The sequence below is a fragment of the Lampris incognitus genome, chromosome 9 (assembly GCF_029633865.1).
Source record: "Lampris incognitus isolate fLamInc1 chromosome 9, fLamInc1.hap2, whole genome shotgun sequence".
Classification (NCBI taxonomy): domain Eukaryota; kingdom Metazoa; phylum Chordata; class Actinopteri; order Lampriformes; family Lampridae; genus Lampris; species Lampris incognitus.
The window spans coordinates 53,987,135-54,012,795 of record NC_079219.1 but is presented as its reverse complement, the minus strand read 5'-3'; the positions used below and the strand labels follow the sequence as shown (position 1 = coordinate 54,012,795).

The following is a 25,661-nucleotide window of genomic DNA, read 5'->3' as shown; positions in this document are numbered from 1 at the left end:
ACTCAAAAACCCAAAGGGTTTTTTTTTTTATTCCGTGACGGAACTTTAGATACGGAACAAAACAAAAAAAGAAAGAAAGAACGAAAGAAAGAAAGAAAGCGCTCATCACCGTAGCTCAAAGCGGCGCAGGGTGGCTAGCGAAGGAAAACTGCTGGAAAACTGTGGAAGAACTTGTTGCCAAGCTAACGTTGTCCATCCATGGAGTTGCTATGCGGGGAAAAAAACAACCACAACAACGAAAACAACTCAGAGTTGCTCAGCGGCGGACGTCGGCGGGAGACGGTGCGCAACGCAGGTGGGTGAGCTAACTAAACGAGCCTCCGCGGGTGGTTTTGGTTAGCAAGTCGCCCGCCGGCCGGTGTACAAGCCGCGTATGCTAACCTGACGCCGGCAAATGGAAGGGGTTGCGCGTCAACGTGGGGTAACGGAGAGCCGCGTCAGAAGACCGCGCGTGCGGGGGGGGGGCGCGCAGGGGGGGGGCGAGGTTCTGCACATTTCTATCCCATTTCCAAAAACACGCTTTTAACGCTACTCCCGGACACCTGCTCCTAAGCGTCGCATAGCGTTTTGTGTTTTCTTTTTTTTTGAGCGCTTTCCGCTCGTTACCAAGCTCGCCCGGGATGGGGGGGGGGGTATACTTCTCCGGGTGCGCCAATACTTGGTGGAACTTTAAAGTTACCTTTATTTGTTGGTCAGATGATGTGGAAGACGGGTTAACCCGTACAGCAGTGTTTCTCAACCAGGGGGGGGGGGGGGTCCGCGGACCCCTAGTGGTCCGTGGTGTAATTGCAAGGGGTCCGTGAAAATAAAAAATATCTTTAAAAAAAAAGATCCTATGACATTTATAGAAATAGGATTGTTTTACTCAAACGTGACTGAGACCTTTATCTACCTAAACTATAAAGGGTAACGGGACTTTTTTCTCTAATTACATCTGTTTCACAAGTGTAATTTATTGTATTTCAATAAGAGATCTCGCTCCCGTTTGCATTGTTAAAAGTTACTGCATAAAAAATCTGTTGTTACATATATCTGAAAGTTACTGAATATATATTCAGTTTTGTTACATCTATCTGAAAGTTACTGCATAAGAATTCTGTTTTGTTAACTATATCTAAGTTGCAACTGAAAGCTCTTATTTTTGCCCCAAAGAGTGAATAAATGCTATAATGCAATTTAAAATGCAGTTTCTACTGTTTCTATCAAATTGCAACCCCCCTCCCCCAAGATCAGGTGGAGGGGTCCTCAGGGTAGATCAAAGAAATTACGCAGGGGTCCAGGACCCCAAAAAGGTTGAGAACCACTGCCGTACAGCATCACCTTCACGTGTTTCCACAACCCCCCGCCCCCTCTCGGCGCTGGTTGGTCCGGAAGATGCCGCACACTTCCTGAATCTGACATTAATTTGTAGCTTTTTAACATAAAGGGGCGGGGCTATATCTGTAGCGTAAACACCCACCCATCCCTTATCCAAACCGCGTGTGCTGCTGTCGGGGGTCGCAGTGTTGCAGCAACTCCCGAGTTATTGGAATATACAACAATTAGCTGCAGCCACCACACGGAAGGTTGTACACTGATCTGATTTTGTAGCCATTTGTCCCAATCAAGGGGCTTTGTATCTGCCAGCATCGCGGGACGATGTGGGTTGGTTGGTGCAGACGAACCCCCCGACCAAATGTACTGAGCGGTACCTCTCCCAGATAGTCGCGACCATGTCCTTGTAACAACATGTGTTGGTGCTCAGGAACCCACGTGTAGAAATCCCAGAAAGTTCAATAGATTCACCCGGAAACAGTTTAATGGGAGAAACGTCAACTTTGTGGGATCCCTGTAACAAGGTGATCCTTCAGTTGAGGGAGTTTTTCTGTCCCCAGGGTAGATTTTCATGATTTTTTTTAACAATTATTGTATTTGTTAAGAGTTAGGTTGTTAGCTATGAAAAAAAAAGATTTGTATCTAAATGATGACATTTTAATACTTTTTCAGTAAGTTGAAAATCAAAATGTGCCCGAATTTCACTGTTTTGGGCTTGTCTCCAAGCCAGACTTTTTAACTTCCCCTCTACAATAAAGCAATAAAACTGTTCAATTCATTAAAGCTTTACTTTGTATTTTCTCATAATAATTTAAAAAGACATATTTCAAATTCATGTGGCTTATGTGCATTTCAAATTCATGTGGCTTATGTATGTGCAATCTGCACATTTTTTTATAGTTAAATATCATTGTCCTTCACATACGTCATCACCATCACGCCGAACGTTTTAGAGAGCAGTGACGTTTTTTCAAACAACAACGTGGTTGCCATGGAAATGAGAAGTGCCAGAGGTGCGTGACCAGTCATGGCAGAAGCGTGACTTTTTCAGGTCCACAAATGTGAGTAATTTTTAGATTTATATGCCCCGATCTGAGAGTATGTTTATTAGGCGTCATCACCAAACAAGCTACTGAGTATTTTAGTACAGAAATAAGACATTTCTCTTTATTGGCGTATATTTATTGTACATCGTATGCTAGCTATCAAGTTAGGTTAGCAAGTCATTACCATCACATGTCATTACATCACATTTTGCTGCTACAATTTTTGGGGGAAAAAAAGCATCATAATATCAAACTTATTTTGTAGGACGGTCAAAGCTGTGCTAAGATATTTGTTCCAGACCGTTTAATAGAGCTTTTGAAAAAGAAAAAAAACTGATTTTAAAGAAATTTTCAGTTCAGTTCAAAACTTTATTGCAGACTCGGGGTCCATAACAGACAAAGACAAATAGGCAAAGGACAAACCCCAGACAATACAAAGAGTAAACACAATAAAATAACTTAAATGGAACAAGTCAGTGTCTTATAAGGCGGCGGCTATACCAGTGGCCCCACTGCCGGGACTGGTAGTGTGTGGCACTGAATCTTATATTAGTTAAACTGTTGATGATTACATTATCAGAGTCATTGAGCTGGCAAATAAGTTTATAAATGAGATGTCTTAGAAGAGCCTGAAAGGTACCGACTCCTGCAGCCACAAACAGCTCACTTACACTACACCATCTAGGCCTTTTTAGCAGCATTCTCACAGCATCATTATAAGCTGCTTGAAGCCTCTGTAAGCTTGCTTTTTTATAGTTTGACCACAGGGGGCAGTATAGAGAGTTGTACAATGTGCTCTGAACAGAGACATCGTCACACTAACTGAACACATACCAACCTTGTGTGACAGAGTGTTCGTTTGTGCACATACATCATGCGGCATTGCCTATAAATATCATCTGTCATTTGTTCAGTAATATAGTGCCCAAGATATTTCACCTTATTACATACCCCAAGATTATTATCAGACAATTTAAAATCAGGAAATTTTAGATGATTGACCTCTTTGGTTCTGCAGATCATGACAACACTCTTACTAGCATTGTATTTGATATCATGCTCCACACCATAAACAGAACATATATCAAGGAGCTGGAGACCAGCGCTACAGGGACTAATAATGACAAGGTCATCTGCATACATAATATGGTATTACCCATCATGTACCCAGTGTTACAGGCTTTCAGCTGCTTGAACAAATCATCAATATATAAATTGTAGAGAACTGGAGACAGAATTCCCCCTTGTCTGACACCATCGCTAAACCCAAATAGGGCTGAAACGCTATTACCCCATTTCACTTGCATAGTCTGGTGGGCATACCAATAAACCAGAATTCTCACAATGTATTCAGGCACCCCTCTTTGACTCAATTTAACAATCAACATTCTGTGATTAACATGATGAAAAGCTTTAGAAGCATCAATAAAACACGTAAGAACTGATGAGTTTTGGCCTCTAAATTTGTTTACTATTTCCTTTAAGGCATATATACATAAGTTAGTGCCATGTTTAGCTTTAAAACCAAACTGGTTATCTGTGGAGAGTTGATAAACTCATGCACTCTATCCAGCAGGATTCTTTCTATGACTTTTGACAGTATGCTGGCTAGAGATATAGGCCTGTAGTTATCTAGGCTGCATACTTTACCAGCTTTGTCCTTAATGACTGGCACTAACAGTACAGACAACATTGAGTCTGGTAACAAGCCATGGACCATAAAGCCAGTAAAACAAGTAGCAAGGAGAGGAGCTAACCTCGGACTGGCATATTTAAGGTGTTCAGCAGTAATATGATCTAAGCCACTTGCCTTGTCAACAGACAGCTTGTGTATAGCTTGGTACACCTCGTGCGACATGATCACCATTGAATCATCACTCTCAATATTGCCCACCTTATACAGATCACTTTGCACACGATTGAATAAGGTGCTATAATGCTGTCGCCATAACTCAGCAATGTTGTCTGTACCGGAGATACCATCAACAGTGCATAGTAGAGATGTTTTATAGTTTTTGAGAGCTCTCACGTCTTTCCAAAAATTTGCAGGATCATTTCCTAGCAGCTTCTTAGCCATGGAATCTGCCCTCATGGCTTGCTCATTTTTACAGATGAAGTGAATGGCGTACTTCTATCTTGCATTAGTGAGCTTCTTGTGTTCAAGCTCAGACCCTTGTCTGGGTCTGCCTGCCATAGCCCATGATTTAAAGGCTTCACGGGCTTCATCGTGATACCCAGCTACAGTGCATCCGGAAAGTATTCACACCCCTTCACTTTCCCCACATTTTATTATGTTACAAAATGGATTAAATTACTTTTTTTTCTCATCAATCTACATAGAATACCCCATAATGACAAAGCGAAAAAAGGTTTTGTAGAAATGTTTGCAAATTTATTAAAAATAAAAAACTAAAATATTGCATGTACATAAGTATTCACACCCTTTACTCACTCAGTACTTGGTTGAGGCACCCTTGGCAGCGATTACAGCCTCAAGTCTTCTTGGGTATGAAGCTACAAGTTTGGCACACCTATATTTGGGGTATTTCTCCCATTCTTCTCTGCAGATCCTCTCGAGCTCTGTAAGGTTAGATGGGGAGCGTCGCTGCACAGCTATTTTCAGGTCTTTCCAGAGATGTTCAAGGGTTCAAGTCTGGGCTCTGGCTGGGCCACTCAAGGACATTCACAGACTTGTCCAAAAGCCACTCCTTCATTGTCTTGGCTGTGTGCTTAGGGTCGTTGTCGTGTTGAAAGGTAAGCCTTCGCCCCAGTCTGAGGTCCTGAGCGCTCTGGAGCAGGTTTTCATCAAGGATCTCTCTGTACTTTGCTCCATTCATCTTTCCCTCGATCCCGACTAGTCTCTCAGTTCCTACTGCTGAAAAACATCCCCACAGCATGATGCTGCCACCACCATGCTTCACTGTAGGGATGGCATTAGCAAGGTGATGAGAGGTGCCTGGTTTCCTCCAGACGTGACTTTTGGCATTCAGGCCAGAGTTCAATCTTGGTTTCATCAGACCAGAGAATCTTGTTTCTCATGGTCTGAGAGTCCTTTAGGTGCTTTCTGGCAAACTCCAAGCGGGCTGTAATGTGCCTTTTACTGAGCAGAGGCTTCCGTCTGGCCACTCTACCACAAAGGCCTGATTGGTGGAGTGCTGTAGAGATGGTTGTCCTTCTGGAAGGTTCTCCCATCTCCACAGAGGAATGCTGGAGCTCTGTCAGAGTGACCATTGGGTTCTTGGTCACCTCCCTGACCAAGGCCCTTCTCCCCCGATTGCTCAGTTTGGCTGGGCGGCCAGCTCTAGGAAGAGTCCTGGTGGATCCAAACTTCTTCCATTTACGAATGATGGAGACCACTGTGCTCTTCAGGACCTTCAAAGCTGTAGACATTTTTTTGTACCCTTCCCCAGATCTGTGCCTCGATACAATCCTGTCTCGGAGGTCCACAGACAATTCCTTTGACTTCATGACTTGGTTTCTGCTCTGACATGCACTGTCCACAGTGGGACCTTATATAGACAGGAGTGTGCCTTTCCAAATCGTGTCCAATCAATTGAATTTACTACAGGTGGACTCCAATTAAGATGTAGAAACATCTCAAGGATGATCAGTGGAAACAGGATGAACCTGAGCTCAATTTTGAGTGTCATAGCAAAGGGTGTGAATACTTATGTACATGCAATATTTCAGTTTTTTATTTTTAATAAATTTGCAAAAATGTCTACAAAACCTTTTTCACTTTGTCATTATGGGGTATTGTGTGTAGATTGATAAGAAAAAAAGGAATTTAGTCCATTTTGGAATAAGGCTGTACCATAACAACCTGTGGGGAAAGTGAAGGGGTGTGAATACTTTCTGGATGCACTGTACATACTTGTTCCAACCAGTCCTGACGTTATGTGTCTTATTTTTATACTTATAGTAGGGCTTACTACCTTCACACAGAGCACCAACAATATCATCATACATGCAGCAGAGACCTCTCCTATGCCTCATATCCTTACAATTAATGTCTCTGCACATAACTGCATTTCTAAGCAGATGTATATTACCTAACGTTTCATCTGTACAGGCATGATAGGCTAATATGTCCTCCTTTGTATTATAAGACTTGACCAGTCCAACCTTTCTGCATTATCACTATCTCCATTACTAGACAGCACAGGCTGTTCAACATTTATAGCCATAGCAAGAGGTATGTGATCAGTCGATGCTGCCCCATGCAAAATACCCATACTTCCCAACGAGGCATGTGCATCAGCAGTGCAAATACAGTGGTGCAGCCATGACGTAGTGTGCCAGGCCTACTCATGTATGTACGACTTTGCTTGACAATAAAAGATTATCTTGACAGAACTGAACGATGTGATTAGCAAATAACGAATTCCTGTCCGAGATGTCAGCATTCAAATCCCCAATGACATACACACTGGAAGAAGTATTATCTTCAATCAAGGAATTGATGAGTGCAAGCCTATTTAAATACTCATCCTCATTCTGCTGGCATTCATAGGGTGTATACACATTTAGAAAAAAATGTTTTTTCAAAATTTCAAAAGCCAAAAGTGCCCCAAACTGAAGAATCACCCAAAAGTGTTTTATTAGATGAGCGAATTTTTTGTATCCCAGTTAACTGTGAAAAAAAAAAACAGATTAGTTTGAATAACATAAGAAGGTGGCCTGGTCTAATGAATCACATTCTTTTACATCATGTGGACAGCCGGCTGTGTGTGTGTCATTTAGAGATGGCACCAGAATGCACTATGGGAAGGCGGGCTGGCACAGTGATACTCTGGACAACATTCTGCTGGGAAACCTTGGGTCCTGGCATTCATTTGATTGCTACTTTGACACGTACCACCTACCTCCATTGTTGCAGACCAAGTACACCCCTTCATGGCAACGGTATTCCTTGATGGCAGTGGCCTCTTTCAGCAGGATAATGTGCCCTGCCACACTGCAAAAATAGTTCAGGAATGGTTTGAGGAACATAAAGACTTCAAGATGTTGTCTTGGCCTCCAAATTCCCCAGATCTCAATCCCATTGAGCATCTGTGGGATGTACTGGACCGACAAGTCCGATCCAGGGCAGCTCTACCTCACATCTTACAGTTCTTGAACAATCTGCTGCTAATGCCTTTATGCATGCTCAGTAGTCCAGGTAAGGAAATTACATGACGATAAATCAGTTTATCCCGACACAACATTTGAGAGAAATGCTTCATCACTCAACTAAGTGACCTCTTGCAGGTACCCCCACCCTTGTAAACAATAGTGGCATAAAGACCGAAAACAACCACTTTCATATGCAAATTGCCATGAGGAATTTGCATATTTGGGGCAGCACAGTGGCCCAGTGGTCAGCACTGTTGCCTCACAGCTAGAAGGTCCTGGGTTCGAACTCCATGCTGTCCCAGGTCCTTTGCGTGTGGAGTTTGCATGTTCTCCCCGTGTCTGCGTGGGTTTCCACCGGGTACTCTGGTTTCCTCCCACCATCAAAAAGACATGCATGTTAGTGTTAATACTCCTGTCTGTGCCCCTGAGCAAGGCAAAGAACTGGAGTTGGCCCCGGGCGCTGCAGCTGTCCGCTGCTCCTATACAATAGTATGGGTCAAATGCAGAAGACAAATTCGTTTAAACAACACAATTTGTTGTAAGAATATGAAAAAATAAAGTGGCTTTCATTAACTAGTTACAATGGCCATGTGTACTGTTCACAGAGGATTTGGGAATAGTTGCAATCACAGCATTCTAAGATGGCGACAGATCCCCTCCCCCCCCCGCGATCGTTATGCCACTGTATTGTTTGTAAGGGTGGGGGTACCTGCAGTCAGTTGGGACTGAAGAGGTCACTTAGATGAGTGATGAAACGTTTCTCTCAAACGCTGTGTCCAGATGAACTGATTCAACTTCCTGTGACCTGCTGCAAACATCTCCCACGACTGGTCAGAGTTGTTTTGGTGGCAACAAGGGGGACTTACACAATTATTAGGCAGGTCTTGGTGATCGATGTATGACATCTATCTATCAATCACTCAATCAAATCTTACTTTATTCAGACACATAGGTCCATATTAAAAAACAAAAATACAACACAGGACACCAACAAAAAATCTAGCTAAAACAGCAGTTCACATGTACACAATGATTAAAACTTGTACAGACATTTGTTCCAATGTTTCCAGAAACAACAGGAGTAGCTTGTATCACTGTGCATGCTCAGTTAAGCGCATTATAATTACATTCTTGGAATCAAATAATCGACACAAATTTGTACATTAAATTCCAGCATGAAAAGTGGGAACACATGACTTGGCACTTGTTCATCTTGGAAGCTTGAGCAAGATTCTGAATGCATCACTATATGCTACCTGCAGCTTTTCCATTTCTGCTTCGCTATACTTGCACCACAAGTGGGCTGTATAGAGTGGAGTACAGTTGGCCCTAAAAAGAGCAGTTTTAACATCATCTGTACACATATGACATTTGTGTGCCAGCATATTGGCTCGTGCATAGTTTACAACACTGGCGCTGCACATCAATATCACATAAATCATTCCTGATGATGTGACCCAAATATTTTGTTTTGTTCACCACATTTGGCGCTTGGTCTGCCATCAAGAATGAAGGAAAATGTTGCTTCTGATCCTCCTTGGTTTTAGCAATCATGACAACTCTTTTTAGAGTTAAATTTAATGTCATGCTGCACACCATAACTTGAGCAGACTGAGCAGTTGCTGTAAGCCAGCACTATAAGCAGACAGGACGACTAAGTCATCAGCGTACATCAGATGGTTAGTAAGACTATCCCCCACCATACAGCCAGTCTTACACTCTTAACTTTTTGGAAAGGTCACCCATATACAAACTGAAGAGAACAGGTGACAGTAAAACAGCTCTTTTTAGGGCCTACTATACGCCACTCTATACAGCCCACTTGTGGTACAATTATAGCTAAGCAAAAATGAAAAAGCTGCAGGTAGCATATAATGATGCATTCAGAATCTTGCTCAAGCTTCCAAGATGGACAAATGCAAGTCATATGTTTGTGACTAGCAATGTTCCCGCTTTTCATGCTGTGTTGATGAATTTTATGTACAAATTTGTGTCGAGTGACTCCAAGAATGTAATTATAACTGAGCCTACACAAAGTGACACAAGGTACTCCTCATTTCTGGAAACACTGGAGCAAATGTCTGTAGAGGTTTTAATCATTGTGGACTTGTGAACTGCTGTTCAGCGATATTTTTGTGTTGTTGTCCTGTGTTGTATTTTTTTTTAAATATGGACCTATGTGTCTGATTAAGTAAGATTGATTTGAGTATTCCACCTTGTCAGACCCCATTGGTCACCAAGAATGGTGCAGATACACTCTTACCCCATCTAACTTGCATGCTTTGATATGCACACCAAAAACACAAGATCATTCTCAAATAAGAGGGGACCCCTCGCTCTTGTAGTTTAACAAGTTACCACGATTAACTCGATCAAAAGCTTCTGACGCATCGCATTTACTTCTGGTCAAGATGGCGACGGCAGTTGACAGAGGGCCCGCTGCTCCGGAGGATAAATCTCGAATAAAACCAGAGGTATACGTACACGGCTGTCGATGGCAAAAGTATTGTGGATGATGAGCTCAAACTTCCTCGTCGTCAAAATGAAAACGTTGAGCCAGGACATTATTTTACTGGCTGTGAACCACTTCCGGCCGGAGTGGACTGAGAACTCCAAAAAAAGTTTGCTGAACTCTGCCCAAGCTCTACCCAAGGCTTTGTATCACACAAAGGACCATCTATCTGTTTTATCGCCTGACTGGTCAATACTACTCGTTTTAGTCCGAGTAGTATTGACCAGTCACGTTTGACTAGAAGGCGGTTTCTACAGGAATACACTTTGCTCGCATGTCTGAAACAGTACGTGTGGGGGAGCTAAAGAGGCGGATGCCATGGGCAGAAATGTTGTATGGAACTATAACGCCTACAAAAATTATCTACGTCTGCGTATTGTTTGGAGAAATATTCGACTCGTGTCAACTTCTTGTGAAATAATCCGGCCGCGGACGTCGTCTCTCAACTCCATTCTCGCGTACCAAGTATCTAATCCGACTGTGAACAATGGAAGAGAAAATCTTCACAGAAAACGGAAGCTTGCGGCCAGCAGCTAAACCGGAACCGGAAGCCCTGAAATATTGGCCTTTATCCCATGGCTACTAAACAATGGATGTAGTTCTAGTTCTACTACTACAGCCATGGATGTAGTTCTACTACTACAGCCATGGATGTAGTTCTACTACTACATCCATGGATGTAGTTCTCCATGGATGTAGTTGTAGAACTACATCCATGAGTTATCCCGAGCTAAATCTTCGTGGGATCAGACTGGGAGATAACGTGTATCTCTATCTTCCTGTCAAATGCCACGAGAAAAGGTTATTAGAGGAGAGTTTAATGTAGAAGATAAATTGACATTGCAAACAAGTACAAGTGCCCCATAGACTTTTATTAATAGGTACCATACCATCAATACCTAATATTGGGGTTGAATTGTACTTTTATTCAGGTGTGGAAGAAGCTGACAACAGCACTAACAACTCCTCAATAGCAAATTAATAACTTGATTTTTGAGCAATAAACAGAAAAAGCAATTAGAAATATCACCATTATTATCAGTAATAAAAGTAGCTTTAAGTAAAAAAAAAAAACCTCGCTATGTTAACTTACAAGTAATCACAATAAATCTCGTGAATTGTCCTCTTTTCATAAAACATGGAGGGATAAGGTTAATTTAGATTTTTAATGATAAACATGAAAACATGGGCCAAGACTAAACTATGCATTTTTTATATCAGAATTTCACTTACACAACAATAAACACATACTGACCAAACAATATTTATATACAATACCATGGCGCAAAATAAACGAAATCTTGACATTCCAAGATTGGCAACCAAATATTCCACCGAAAAACAACTAAGCTACAGCATAAAACTGTCTACCCAATTAACTATTTTACCTTATCACATCAACACAAATTTTAGTTCAAGGAAAAAAAAATCACCATTTAGTTATACTTTTTAAGTCAATCCACAAATGGAGAGGAAATAAATGAAGGTAATTCACTTGCCTTGATCAACCAGTTTTTCTGAAACCTTTTTTTTACAAGTTGAAAGCCAATGTCAGAATCTATTCATGTTAGATGCCATCACAGGGAACTTTTTCACACAAAAACCAGTTGTATTTTTCTTGAACCTATCGGTCTCCCACTCAGTTCCTTAACAGCAGTTAATGCCTCCTGGCGGGATTCAAACACTACTGTGGCAGAGCCTTTAGGCATTCCATTTCTGTCATACTGCAGTGAGACAGATCCAGGGATAACACGATATCCATAGCAAAAATCATAGATTTCATCAATTTTGATTTGTGACGGTAGGTTAACTAACTTTAGACAGGTAGGGCCATCAAAACGCTGGGCAGGGGGCCCAAAACCACCATGAATCGATCCATCGTTTCTGTTTTGAGGAGTATAGGAGCCTCCTGCATAAGAATCATTATTGCCACCTCCTTGAATATGAACCTGTAGATTAGCCATTGGCATATTACTATCAGGGGTGCCTCTTACATCGGGGTATTCCATGTCACTAGGATGATGGGATGCCTCACTGTTCCTGGCTGAGCCCCTCTCCTCCCTTAGCTCTTGCATCACTGGAGGCTCAACACCAAACTCCCGCATCTGAGACCGTGAAATGCATTTCAACATGACTTCAGACCCAAGAAACCTTTGCCCATTCAGAGATTGTGCATTCACAGCCTCTCCCTCAGACTGAAAGACAACCACAGCCTCTCCAAGACCAGCACCTTTGTGGTCACGCAGCAAGACTACATTGTCCTCCGTGATATTAAACCCAAGGAAGAAGTCCATAATCTCAACTTTACGCACATCAAACGGCATATTCCGCACATAGAGACAAACCTTCTCTGAGTCAAAAGGACCCCCTTGCTGAAAGGAAGGCCTCTCTTGGAACTGATTAGACCTCTCAGAAATTTCCTCCCTCATGTTGGGAGATTCCAGAATGGAGATCATTTTCTCTCTCGATATGGGGGAGATGTACACAAATCGGTTGAGAAACTCCTCCTTATGATGACTTAGGGCAGCACAGTAGTCCCTCAGACTCTTGAACAACACAAATGCAGATCTTGTTCTTCTCCCCTCACTGTCAAGTAGGTAAAGAATCTGATCGTCCTGTAGTCTTGCATGACGGAAAAGTTCCTTGATGTTCCTTTTATCCACCGAGTAGGATAGATTTTCCAGCAAAATGCAGAACTCCTCTCCGGAAGGAGAGTTGGACCGTTGACCAATAGGTGACCGTGACCTTGGTTGATGTTGAAACCTCTGAGCATGAACTGGAGACTTCCCTCTTCTAAACCTGCCGTTACTGTTGACACCCATTACCACAGTACCACCTGCCTCACGCCACTGTTCTTCTGTCGCTGTGTACACTTCCACAAACCTTGACCCAATGTGTCCCCTATCTCTCTTCATTCCTTCTCTTGCATCCTGTCGTGTTGCAAATTTGACCAGACCTAGCCCATTGTTTTGTCCACGAGAGTTTTTCATCAAGATAATATCATCACAAAGTAAACCATGAAAAAACTGACTGACCTCCTTTTCAGTCACGGAAAAAGGCATTCCCTTCAAAAACAAGTACAAGTCATCATTACCAGTTGTTGCAGCCCTCCGGGGGCGCAGAGGAGAATAACCTGACCTGCTACCTGATCTTCTACCTTCTTCAGGGTGGCTTGTTCTTCTAACTCCTACTGGATCATCCATTTCCAGTCTTGAGCTTTCCTTAATTGACCTCTTTTGAGCTTGTTCAGCATTTTTTGTACTTTCCTCAAGAATACTCTGCATTTCCGATTTACTGCTTAGCAGCAAGTTAACAGGGGAACCCTTAATGCAACCCCCTGATCGAGTCATGGCTCTTCTTGCATCTTCATCCGAAGCAAAAATAATGAAAGCCTCCTCTCGTTTCCCACCAATAATGTGCACCCCACCATCTGGAATTTTGAGGCCAGTGAAGAAATTGCGAATATCCTCAGAACCTGCTGTGATTCTGAGTCCCTGTAAACGGATGACCACCGCCATGTTGAGGAAAAAAAACAGCACCTGCAGACAAAGGGGTACAAAATAACATTATTGCTGACAAAGCCTCTCTAGCTGCTCACCTTTAATTCCTTGGCATTCAAAAAAAGAGAAGAAGAAAAAACACCGCTTCACCAGAACAGTGGTGAGGGATACATACAACATGAGAGGCTAAGAAGAACATTGAAATGCATCTATGGCCACAGCGGCAAGCTGTGAAATAGAAAACGTCGCGAAATTCAGTAGATGAGGATGATGGACGAAGATGACAAACCAACGTACACGTCCCGGCCAAGAGCTCTCACTCTCAATGCACAGTATGAGGTTAATGCATCCGTCATTCACGTGTTTAAAATAAGTAATCAGATAAAATCTGGGTTCACAAGCAACATTCCCAACACAAGAATCCATCCAATTAAACGTATATTCAATCGAGTTGGAATTCCTTCTATTTGGATATTTCTGGAACAGCTAAAGAGCTAATACTATGCCATTCGCTACCACTTGGGGAAAAAAAATCAGTCAATGGCCAAGAGATGACAAAATGACAGGCACTATGCTAATAATTTAACCAGACTATTGAAGCAAAAGCAAGCATATTCACTTCAATATCAGTAGTGCACAACTCTACCTATTTGCATTTAAGCCCAACAATCCAGTTTAAGGATTGAGAATCTCAAGATTAAGCACTAAAACAGCAGTAAGGCATCCATTCTTCTCACATGCCGAATTAGCCTGTCTTACCAAACTCTGAAGGTTAGCATAAAAATACATCAATTTTCTGCACACCCATTGTCCTCTCAAGTCGCTCTTTAAATAATTAAAATTAATACTTTTAAACTGCTGTCAAGTCAACAGCATTTAAAATTTTAAGAACAGCCTTTCAAATGATATGATATTCCCAAGCAGAATTGATTTGAGAATTGCTTTTGGCTTGACACTACTACTACTACTTTCAGCTGTTTCCGTTAGGGGTTGCCACGGTGGATCATCCGTTTCCATTTCTTCCTGTCCTCTGCATCGTCCTCTGTCACACCAGCCACCGCATGTCCTCTCTTACCACATCCATAAACCTCCTCTTTGGCAGCTCCATATTCAGCATCCTTCTCCCAATATACCCAGCATCTCTCCTCCACACATGTCCAAGCCATCCCAAGCTTGCCTCTCTTGCTTTGTCTCCAAACCGTCCAACCTGAGCTGTCCCTCTAATATACTCGTTCCTAATCCCGTCCTTCTTCGTTATCACCGACAAAAATCTTAGCATGCCACCTCCAGCTCCGCCTCCTGTCTTTTCGTCAGCGCCACCGTCTCCAGACCATATAACATAGCTGGTCTCACAACCGTTTTGTAAACCTTCCCTTTAACTCTTGCTGGTACCCTTCTGTCGCAAATCACTCCCGATACTCTTCTCCACCCACTCCACTCAGCCTGCACCCTCTTCTTCACCTCTCTTCCACACTCCCCGTTACTTTGTACAGTTGACCCCGAGTATTTAAACTCATACGTCTTCGTCACCTCTACTCCTTGCATCCTCACCATTCCACTGCCCTTCCTCTCATTCACGCATATGTATTCCGTCTTGCTCCTACTGACTTTCATTCCTCTTCTCTCCAGTGCATACCTCCACCTCTCCAGGCTCTCTACCTGCAACCTACTCTCGCTACAGATCACAATGTCATCCGCAAACATCATAGTCCACGGAGACTCCTGCCTGATCTCGTCCGTCAACTTGTCCATCACCACTGCAAACAAGAAAGGGCTCAGAGCCGATCCTTGATGTAATCTCACCTCCACCTTGAACCCATCTGTCACTCCAACCACACACCTCACCACTGTCACACCTCCCTCATACATATCCTGCATCACTCCTACATACTTCTCTGCAACTCCTGACTTCCTCATACCACACCTCCTCTCTCGGCACCCTGTCGTATGCTTTCTCTAAATCCACAACAACACAATGTAACTCCTTCTGGCCTCCTCTATACTTCTCCATCAACATTCTCAAAGCAAACGTCGCATCTGTGGTGCTCTTTCATGGCATGAAACCATACTGCTGCTCACTAATCATCACCTCTCCTCTTAACCTAGCCTCTACTCCTCTTTCCCATATCGTCATGCTGTGGCTGATCAATTTTATACCTCTGTAGTTGCTACAGTTCTGCACATCGTCCTTATTCTTGAAAATCAGTATGCTTCTTCTCCACTCAAATCTTCTCCACTCATGCTTTTGGCTTGACAACCATTTAGAAATATGCATGTCACTACACAAATTGTGTACACAACATCCATTGCAGAGACGTCCGTCTTGGGAGAGAGAGCCCTCCTCTGTTGCTCTCCCAGAGGTTTCTTCCTATTTTTCTCCCCGTTTAAAGGCTTTTTTAGAGAGTTGTTCCTTATCCAATGCGAGGGTCTAAGGACAGGATGTTGTGTTGCTGTAAAATCCAGAGGCGAATATGTGATAATGGGCTATACAAATAAAACTGACTCGACGACTAGGATTTGAATTCCATATAAAAACATAATAAGACAACAATTAGGCACATGGATAAACATTTCTGCCCCACCTTGAGTTTTTCTAAAACCATCTTTTTTTTTTTTTTACACACAGTGCTATTGAAGAAACCAACAAACCAACACAACACGTTTTACAGACCCAATGAACAAAGCAATAACTTTTGGTTCGACGGTTGCATTTTCCAAAACAAAAACACAACACGATCACCCACACATCACACAGAGGCCAACAATTCTGCGTTGATCACAAATGTATTGGCAAACAATATCATTTCATTAGCCTTTTCAGAGCCAGATTTGATCCAAACAAAATGCTCAACTGGACTCCAAATCTGCTAGCCTTGATTAACCACCACACCTTTTTGCAGGACAACACTAAATGCACATATGAGAGCCAATATGACCATCTTAAATTTTAGTTGAACCTCAAAGTAAACGACACAATTCCAAGAATTGCAAAACATTCAGAAAAACCATGTAATATCTAGCGAAAGCTCGTGAAGGTTCATTTACACCAACTGTCTTTAAGTTACTTAAGCCTCATCGAAATCACCAGACAAATCTCAACACTAGATAAGGCAGGCACTCCACTTACCAAAACTGAAAACGTCAGTACACCTCGTTGCTTTTGATTATTTCTGCACACAATAAGCTTTTAAAAAAATTTCAATCAACCAAGACTAAACATCCCTCATCCTGTCAATGCTCATTATTTCTCCAGCCCACAATTCTGCCGAGAGCATCTCAATCCCGTGCAACAGCAGAGCTCGAAAGGTAAGTGACAACAAACTCCTTTTTTCCAGGCAGTTTCAGCCTTACAAACGTGTCACAATATTCATCATGAACTGGAATGTCAATCACACACAATCAGCCCCGACTGTCAATAAACCCAAGGAGGGGAATAAAGGAACCCAAACATCCCATTAGGGGAACAGGACTCTAAACATTGACAGAAAACACCAGCATGTTCAGCTTTACACACCAGGGACATAACAAATAAACAACACGAAATACTTGGCTGCGAATATTTCACATCATTTGTCTTTATGCATGCTCAGTAATCCAGGTAAGAGAATCACAGAAAGGTGAATCCATTCATTTTGGACACAATGTTTAGTGGGAGAAACGTTTCATCACTTATCCAAGAGGCTTCATCGGTCTCATCTGACTGCAGGTATCCCCGAACCTTATAAAAAGCACAGCTGCATAACGACCGAAACCAACAATTGGTTTCATATGCAAATAGGTGTAGTAGCCATTAACTAGAGTTTCAATGGCCATGTGTACTACTCACAGAGGACTGGGGAATAGTTGCAATTACAGCATTGTAAGATGGTGACAGAGCCAAACAGTGACCCAAACAGTGCACCAGCCGATCGAAGAGAGGAGAAGGACAACAGCTGCCTAAACGTAAAGCAGTGGTGATTCCGTATGTGGCAGGAGAGATGAGACGCGTTATTCTCCAAACACCGCGTCTCAGTTGCTTTCAAACCCCAAAACATGCTGCGCCAGAAATTGGTCCAACCCAAGGATCGGGTACCCGGCACAAACAGATCAATATAGCGTATGCTGTTAAGTGCCGGGAGGACTGCCGTGACTTGTACATCAAGCCAAGAGGATGGCACAACACAGACGAACTAAAGCGTCAGGCCAGGACTCCACGGTCTACACCATCTGCAGGCCAGGGGCCACTCTTTTGATAGGGAAGAACGCTGATTTGAACAGGTAGTCAAAGGAGCCATCTTTGTGGAATGGGAACGACCATCCCTGAACGGGGGGAGGGCTAAGAGTACGTCTGTTACCATCTTACAATGCTGTGGTTGCAAACATTCCCAAATCCTCAGTGAATAGTACACATGGCCATTGAAACTCTAGTTAATGGCCACGCCCATATTTACATATGAAACTGCTCGTTGGTTTCGGTCATTTATAAGGTTGGGGGATACCCGCAGTCAGCCAAGACTGACGAAGCCACTTGGATGACCGATAAAATGTTTCTCCCGCTAAACGTTGTGTCCAGATGAACTGATTAGCCTCACATCATTACTCTCCATGACAGGCGTCATGCCAAAAAGTGATGATCCGCAAAAACCTGATTGCGGTCCGCAAATTGTATGTTTATATATTCAAATATTGTTTTTATGTTCATTTAAATATTAATTAACATGGTCTTGTCTTTGAAATGTAGATTAAGTTACTTTGAGGCAGAAACAACCTTTCAGTCACAAGTAGGAGCTGCAATCACTTTTTAGCTAGTGCAAAAGCACATATTTGGGTTGTATTACATAATTGATGATATTTCAACTGGTAAAAAGGACTAGGTAAGCTACAATCTTTCAAATATGAATGAATGAATGATATATATTTCATTCATTCACACATATATCATATAAATATAACCCTCATGAATGAAATCAAGTCCTTTTGAGGTAGAAAGAACCTTTCAGTCACAAGGTAGGAGCTGCGATCAGTGTTTGGCAAGCGGAAATCGCGGATGGCAATCAGTTTTTGGCAATTACTTTTTGGCACGACACTGGCAGCGGTACGAATTTTTGACAAACACGAATTTGTGACAGCTCGTTCTTCAGAAAAAAAAATAGATTCAACATCATCCAGTGAGGATGATCATGTCCTCCCTCACTCGACAAAGAAGAGGAGATATTGGGTACATTTTTACAAGGTAAAGAAAGAAGTAGAGTTCCTCTGCTTCATACAGGAGCTGAACCTCTACCACAGCCGGTTCCATTACTGGTTTCAAACGTTGTCCTCAAGTTCACAGTCTTTATCATTTTTGTGTCCTCGGTCATACAATACAAGGTGATGCGATACACAAACAAATATAAATGCAAGCAGCCATGAGGGAGCCAAGCAGTCCAAGCACCACCCCAGGAAGGTGTCCCGAGTCTATAAACCAGGTTTGGCGTTAATACATCGAAGCATTGCCGAGATATACCCTCACTTCCTGTTTGGGGGCTTTGCTGCCAATTTTGATTGGCTGCAACTGTCAAAACGATTTGAAAATCGAACATTCATAGACAGCTTTTGTAGCACTTGGTCCGAAGATAGAAAATTTGGTGAACATTGCACAAAATGTGTGGCTTGTGAACTTTCTCAATTATGATTAAAAAAAAAAATCTGTATAGCTTTATACGATGTGCTCGATAGGCCTCATTAATCAGTCATTTGCACGTACGAATTTGTTCTTACACACCCATGGAGTTTCTCTAGGCTCTCAAGATGGTCTACAAATCAGAAGCAAAGCCTGATGGTTATTTGTAATTCCTTCCCCCTAAGGGCCCTGACACACCAGGCTGCCGGCCTGCCGTCAGCCAATGTCAGGCCGTCGGTGAGCGTCCGTGACCCTAGTTTTTACAGTGTGTCCCACACCATCGGCACTAGTCGGACCCGTCGGCAGCTTTTCAGCCGATTCAGCATGTTGAATGGCCGGAAGCCGTCGGTGAGAGTTCACTCCGATTGGCTATTCAGCTTAGTGAATGAGTGCAGAACGTACATTCTAGTTGGCCGTTGGCTGTAGTCTTTGCGATGTGTTCAAGTGCTACTTGTAGGTGACGCAACAGTCGGCCTTCATCGCCACTAGTCGGTTTGGTGTGTCTGGGCCCTAACATCTGTGGTCCTACATCTCGCAACGAGCAATCACCCAGGCTTGCAAAGACACCAGTGTTAGCCAACTGTGTCTAAATTCAGGGGTTACCCAGGTTCTGCACTGGTCTCTGAAGCAAACTTAAGTGCTTAAAGATTCTATGGGTTTGTAAGAAAAAAATGCATGTATGAACGATTGATAAATGAGGCCCATTGAGTCTCAATATATCTGGTGGGGTAGTCTCTGAATGGGAGAAACTCAAAATTAAGCTTTAAATATTTAAATGTTATTATTTCAGTATTTACTTAATAACGATAAATTACACCTGTGTGTTACATTATGCCGTAAGAATAAAGTATTTTCATAGGAGAATTGAAGCCAGGTCACACACACACAGGTGCATTTTCTCTGAAAGCACACACTCTGAACAAACGCTCCTTTGTTAAAATTATACATCCCACAGCTTAAGATTTTTAAATTGTGAGGGTCGCAAGTCTGCAGCCATTTTAATGCATCATGTGTCTGAACAGACTGAGAATTGATGGCGTTAAGGATTTAAAAACAGCAAAATTTGGTAAGATTTAGTGTGGCATTTAGAGTGTGACATACATGATCATATAATGTTAGTCTATGGCACACGCACCCTCCGAACAAACGCTCTTATCTCAAAAAAATAAACGTTAGGTCTGATATTTTCGTTTGTGAGTTAGAAATCCTTGTCGCAAAAGTGCAGATTTGTCCTCTGCACTCTAAATTCCTATAGGGACCCTCTTGGGCAAAATTCCGGCTTTAAAGCGGGAATACTGGGAAAACCACTGGATGAATCCTTCCACAAACAGAAACCCAAGTGCCACTCGGTTTGAGACAAGAATTACTCTAGAAGAAGAAAGGAGAACACATGAGAATAAGAAAAACGCATTGTGCTTATTACAGCGCCCCCCCCCCTCGTAGTCTAATGACTTTTTTTCTACCCTCAACCCAAGGTAGGGGTCACAAGTCCATATACCAAGTTTGATGTCAATACAGCAAACAGTGACTGCTTCGCAATTTCGATTGGCTGTAAGAAGATACTTTGTCATTGTACATACATACAATGAAATTCATCAGTCCTCCATACACACACTACAAACAGTGTGCAGCGGTGTACACTGGGCAGTCACAGTGCAGCGCCCAGGGACCAACTCCAGCTCTTTGTCATCGCCTTGATCAGGGGCGCAGGCAGGAGTATTAACATTAACACGCACGTCTTAACGAGCAAACGGTTTCAAAAATCCATGATAACTTTTGTGAGGCGTGGTCTTGAGACCTGCAAATTTGGAGAAAATTGGACAATTTTTTTTAAAACTATTTCGTAAGATCCAATATGGTGGAAATTTGCGACATAGAGCGTGTTGAACTTGGCTTGAAACCCAACGGTACCCCATTTTCGAAAATCAGTAATAGTATTGGTCCCAAGTTACATGCATAAACGTACCTCCAACTTTGACCCATTGGTGGCGCTAGAGCGCTCAAGGTGCAGACATGTAACTCGTTTTAAAGGAATCATGGAAGCGTCCGCAGTAGGTGTGCCAAATTTCCTAGCTTTTTGCCGTACGGTTCCGATAAGATGTACGTGTATACACACACACACAACCACATCAGCAGCTGATGAGTGTGTGATGCACGCGACAAGCTTATCTGCTATGTATTAATGTTTTTTTCTACATCTATCTTGATATTCCACTTCTCATTTGTTGAGCACTTTTACCAACACCATTGACTGTTTCAGGAAAAAAAAAAAAGTAAACGCTGGAAAAAAAACTATTGCTCAACTAATGAGGAGCGAAATATCAATAACACAAACAGGATGTGTGTGTGTGTATATATATATATATATACACACACACACACACACACACACACACACACACACACACACACACACATATATACAGTGGGGAAAATAATTAAAAATTATAGACTGTTGCATTCTTTGTAAGTGGGCAAACCTACAAAATCAGCAAGGGGTCAAATAATTATTTTTCCCAATGTATATATATCTGTTTAAAGAAACACTCAACGGTAGGGAAAATGCTCAACACATGAGCAAAATATTCCAGTCAAATAAATTCTTTACGAGACAGTACAAGCCTGTTTCATGCCATAAGCAGCTGATGATTATGGCATGAAACAGGCTTGTACTGTCTCTTAGAAAATTTACTTGACATATATATATAATCCAGTGAGTCAAGTAAATTTGTGAAGTAAATTTTCTATGAGACAGTACAAGCCTGTTTCATGCCATAAGCAGCTGATGATTTTGGCATGAAACAGGCTTGTACTGTCTCATAGAAAATTTACTTGACAAATATATATATAAATATAATCTAGTGAGTTAAGTAAATTTGTGAAGTAAATTTTCTATGAGACAGTACAAGCCTGTTTCATGCTATAAGCAGCTGATGATTTTTGCGTGAAACAGGCTTGTACGGTCTCATAGAAAATTTACTTGACAAATATATATATATAATCCAGTGAGTCAAGTAAATTTTGTGAAGTAAATTTTCTATGAGACAGTACAAGCCTGTTTCATGCCAAAAGCATCAGCTGCTTATGGCATGAAACAGGCTTGTACTGTCTCTTAGAAAATTTACTTGACAAATATATATATATAATCCAGTGAGTCAAGTAAATTTGTGAAGTAAATTTTCTATGAGACAGTACAAGTCTGTTTCAAGCCATAATCATCAGCTGCTTATGGCACGAAACAGGCTTGTATTGTCTCATAGAAAATTTACTTGACACATATATATATATATATAATCCAGTGAGTCAAGTAAATTTGTGAAGTAAAATTTCTATGAGACAGTACAAGCCTGTTTCATGCTATAAGCAATCACCAACATATATTATATAGATAGCGGGGAGATGTGTTGCAGTTCCGGGGGTTGGTACACCGTTTCCGGGTCAAGGGTTAGTAGGTCGGGCCTAGTATGACGGAGACGACCTTCGACTCTGGCGGCGCATCCAGCGTGGGCTGTAGCCTACAACAGCCGTGAATAAAGATAGCGGTGAACGCTACAATACATTAAGCACATCCATATCGTACCATGGGATGCCAACGTTTGCGATGTTATCGTTCAAGGCAAACGCGACTGGCATTGTTAACCAAAGTTAGAAAACGTTCATGTACACTTACGTCACCGGCGCTTTCACCTGGAACTTAAAGTGAGTTAGAGTTCACGTCATCAGACGATCTCAAATGCAACGTCACTTAAAATGACAAAAGCGAAACGCCGGCGCGCTGTCGGCAGCGACTACGGTCAGCCAGCTAACGCGTGTGTAGCAGGAGCATATCGCCATTGCAATATTTGAAATACTACCGATTATCCCACCTATAGGGCCAGAAACATAAGGCGCAAAACAGCGAACGCCAACTTATTTCGATGGTTAACCGCAAAGCTGGGTGATCACGCAGCACACCAGGTATAACGCTATCGTGACAGTAACACGCATATAGGCCGGTGCGGGCTCCCCGGACACAGACAAAGAGAGCGAACCGCGGGGGTGGCCCGTCTTAGCGGGCTAGGCCTAAGGCGTTAGCTACATTAGCAGCTATCCCTGATCAAAAGTAAAGCAGATCGGCTCGTAATGAGTTGCCCATAAACAGCGGACGAAACTTACACGGGTGACTAGAACAGCGGAAATGTATTTCTCAGGCGAGAAACCAAATTAAGGCAATATCAAATTCGGCCTCCCGTCTCTCGCTAAGCTCGGGTGGGCGACTGCGTCGTTCTGCGGAAGCGAACCGGGTTTTGTTTTTAATGGTTGGTTGCAACACCGCCACCTACCGCACCGGAGTGTGTAGGACAGGCTGTGGTGTACAGGAGTCAAACAGAGCTGTTCTATTAAATAAACAAAGACGGTTTCTTGCCTGGGTTATTGAGCATGCATATTAAACGTGGAGTCGCTCATTATCCAAGCCGCTTATCCCAGCAGTCACTGGGCGGCGGGCGGGATTATTCTCTTAAGCAATCCGGTATTTATTTTACCCCTTTTGTTTTTCCTTACACCTGACCTCCTCCTTTGCTCCTAATATCCCTTCCCAATCCCACCCTCGTCCGTTCTCTCTCGCCTTTCCTCATATCTGTAAGTGCATTATTACGTGTTCTGCATTTTCAGTCACGTCACATCGCGCGCACACCTGTGAATTCACTTTTCCCAATAAAAGCAACGTGATCAAACCTTAACCTGGATAAACCACCTCCGCTCTTCGGCGTCTCACCTAAACACCCTGTGCTCTACCTCAGTGTTTCTCAACCGGGGGTCCGCGGACCCCTAGTGGTCCGTGGTGTAATTGCAAGGGGTCCGTGAAAATAAAATATCTTTTAAAAAAAGATCCTATGACATTTATAGAAATAGGATTATTTTACTCAAATGTGACTGAGACCTTTATCTACCTAAACTACAAAGGGTAACAGGACTTTTTTCTCTAATTACATCTGTTTCACAAGTGTAATTTATTGTATTTAATAAGAGATCTCGCTCCCGTTTGCACTGTTAAAAGTTACTGCATAAAAATTCTGTTGTTACATATATCTGAAAGTTACTGAATACATATTCTGTTTTGTTACATATATCTGAAAGTTACTGCATAAGAATTCTGTTTTGTTTACTATATCTAAGTTACAACTGAAAGCTCTTATTTTTGCCCCAAAGAGTGAATAAATGCTATAATGCAATTTAAAATGCAGTTTCTACTGTTTCTATCAAATTGCAACCCCCCTCCCCCAAGATCAGGTGGAGGGGTCCTCAGGGTAGATCAAAAATACGCAGGGGGTCCAGGACCCCTAAAAGGTTGAGAACCACTGCTCTAACTGTCCTTCGTATTCTATAGTATGTCCTCTTCTGCTGGATCGCCACCTTGCCGTGGTGGAGAAGCTTGCGCGTACTAATGGCCCCAAGAGCTATGCCGTACGGAGCTTGGCTCGTGGCGGACAGGTCATGGGGGGGGGGGGGTCCAGACGAACCGTGATCCAACAAAGCCCTCAAGGCGGGAAATGTCTCCAGGTCACAACAGCAGTGAAGGCGGATGAAGGCTGCAGCAGAAGGCGGTCCCCCAATTCCTCCTGGTTCTCCATGCCATTCGAGTTTTGATTTTTATTACCTGGATCACTGAGCACGCACTCCCGCTGCCCTGGTTTCTCCTGTTTGTGTCACGTGTCTTCGGGATCGGAGGCAGGTATGCGGCAGGCAGAGCAGCGGTCCACCACCTGCATCTCATCTACGGCAATCAGCGCTACTCCTGATATACCCAGCCTTGCCACAGCTGCCTTGCCAGGTCAGAGTGCCTGCTCCGTTCAGTCTACGCGTGCAGCCTTTATGTGGGGACGATGCCTGCTACCTGTTTCCTCGACCAGACCTGGCTCTCCGTGTGTCCCACAGTCCTGCCTGCCCTGCCCAGCCCAGCCCCTGCCTCCTCCGGTCGTTAGTCTGTCTGTGTCGGCATACCGAGTTCAGCCTCGCAGCCCCGGTTAAAAAAAAAAACCAATAAGCCCCGGTTCCCAGCAAAACTCAGGCAGCTTCAGCAGGCCAAAGAAGAAGCCTACAGGAGTGGAGATGGCGCCCGGTATGGCCATTAAGTAGAGTTAAAATGGCAACGTGTACTATTCAGAGGATTGGGAAATAAGTTGCAATCCCAGCATTGTAAGATGGTGACAAATGTATTGAGAAAGTGGAATTTCCAAGCTTGTTGGCGGGGGGGGGGGGGGGTTAGTTTCTTGAACAAAGAAGTCTTGCAAATTAAACCCCAAGTTAAAAATTATATGTAATATTAACAAATGTAAAAAAAAAACCACTTTCCAGTAAATGATAGCGGTGGGACTGCTTGAAGGTGGAACTAGCCAAAAGTCAACTGTCTTAAAATTACAGAGCAACAAATGCAGTAAAACAACACATATCTGCATGTGTATTATATACACAGATACCTTGAATGGGTCTGTTGTGTGCAAGAGTTTGGCAGCAGGTAGGGGACACGCAGACCTTATCAGCTCCCAGGGCTC

At 42.8% G+C, this 25,661-nt stretch overlaps 1 protein-coding gene and 1 long non-coding RNA gene across 2 annotated transcripts; one reads left to right on the top strand and one right to left on the bottom strand.

Moving 5' to 3' along the window:
• Window positions 1-239: 239 nt before the first annotated feature.
• LOC130117552 (uncharacterized) lies at window positions 240-16,888 on the top strand. The gene is made up of 3 exons (XR_008810692.1): window positions 240-295; window positions 2,215-2,375; window positions 16,741-16,888. It is a non-coding gene; the product is annotated as an uncharacterized LOC130117552 (long non-coding RNA).
• rbm12bb (RNA binding motif protein 12Bb) lies at window positions 10,850-23,391 on the bottom strand. Its single transcript, XM_056285654.1, has 2 exons — window positions 23,284-23,391; window positions 10,850-13,526 (listed from the first exon to the last, which is right to left on the bottom strand). Exon 2 carries the CDS (start codon window positions 13,503-13,505, stop codon window positions 11,580-11,582), a length of 1,926 nt encoding a protein of 641 aa, XP_056141629.1. The 5' UTR covers window positions 13,506-13,526; window positions 23,284-23,391; the 3' UTR covers window positions 10,850-11,579.
• Window positions 23,392-25,661: the final 2,270 nt, after the last annotated feature.

Coding starts and splice junctions, on each gene's coding strand:
- rbm12bb (XM_056285654.1), bottom strand. CDS start 13,505: ATGGCGGTGGTCATCCGTTTACAGGGACTCAGAATCACAGCAGGTTCT.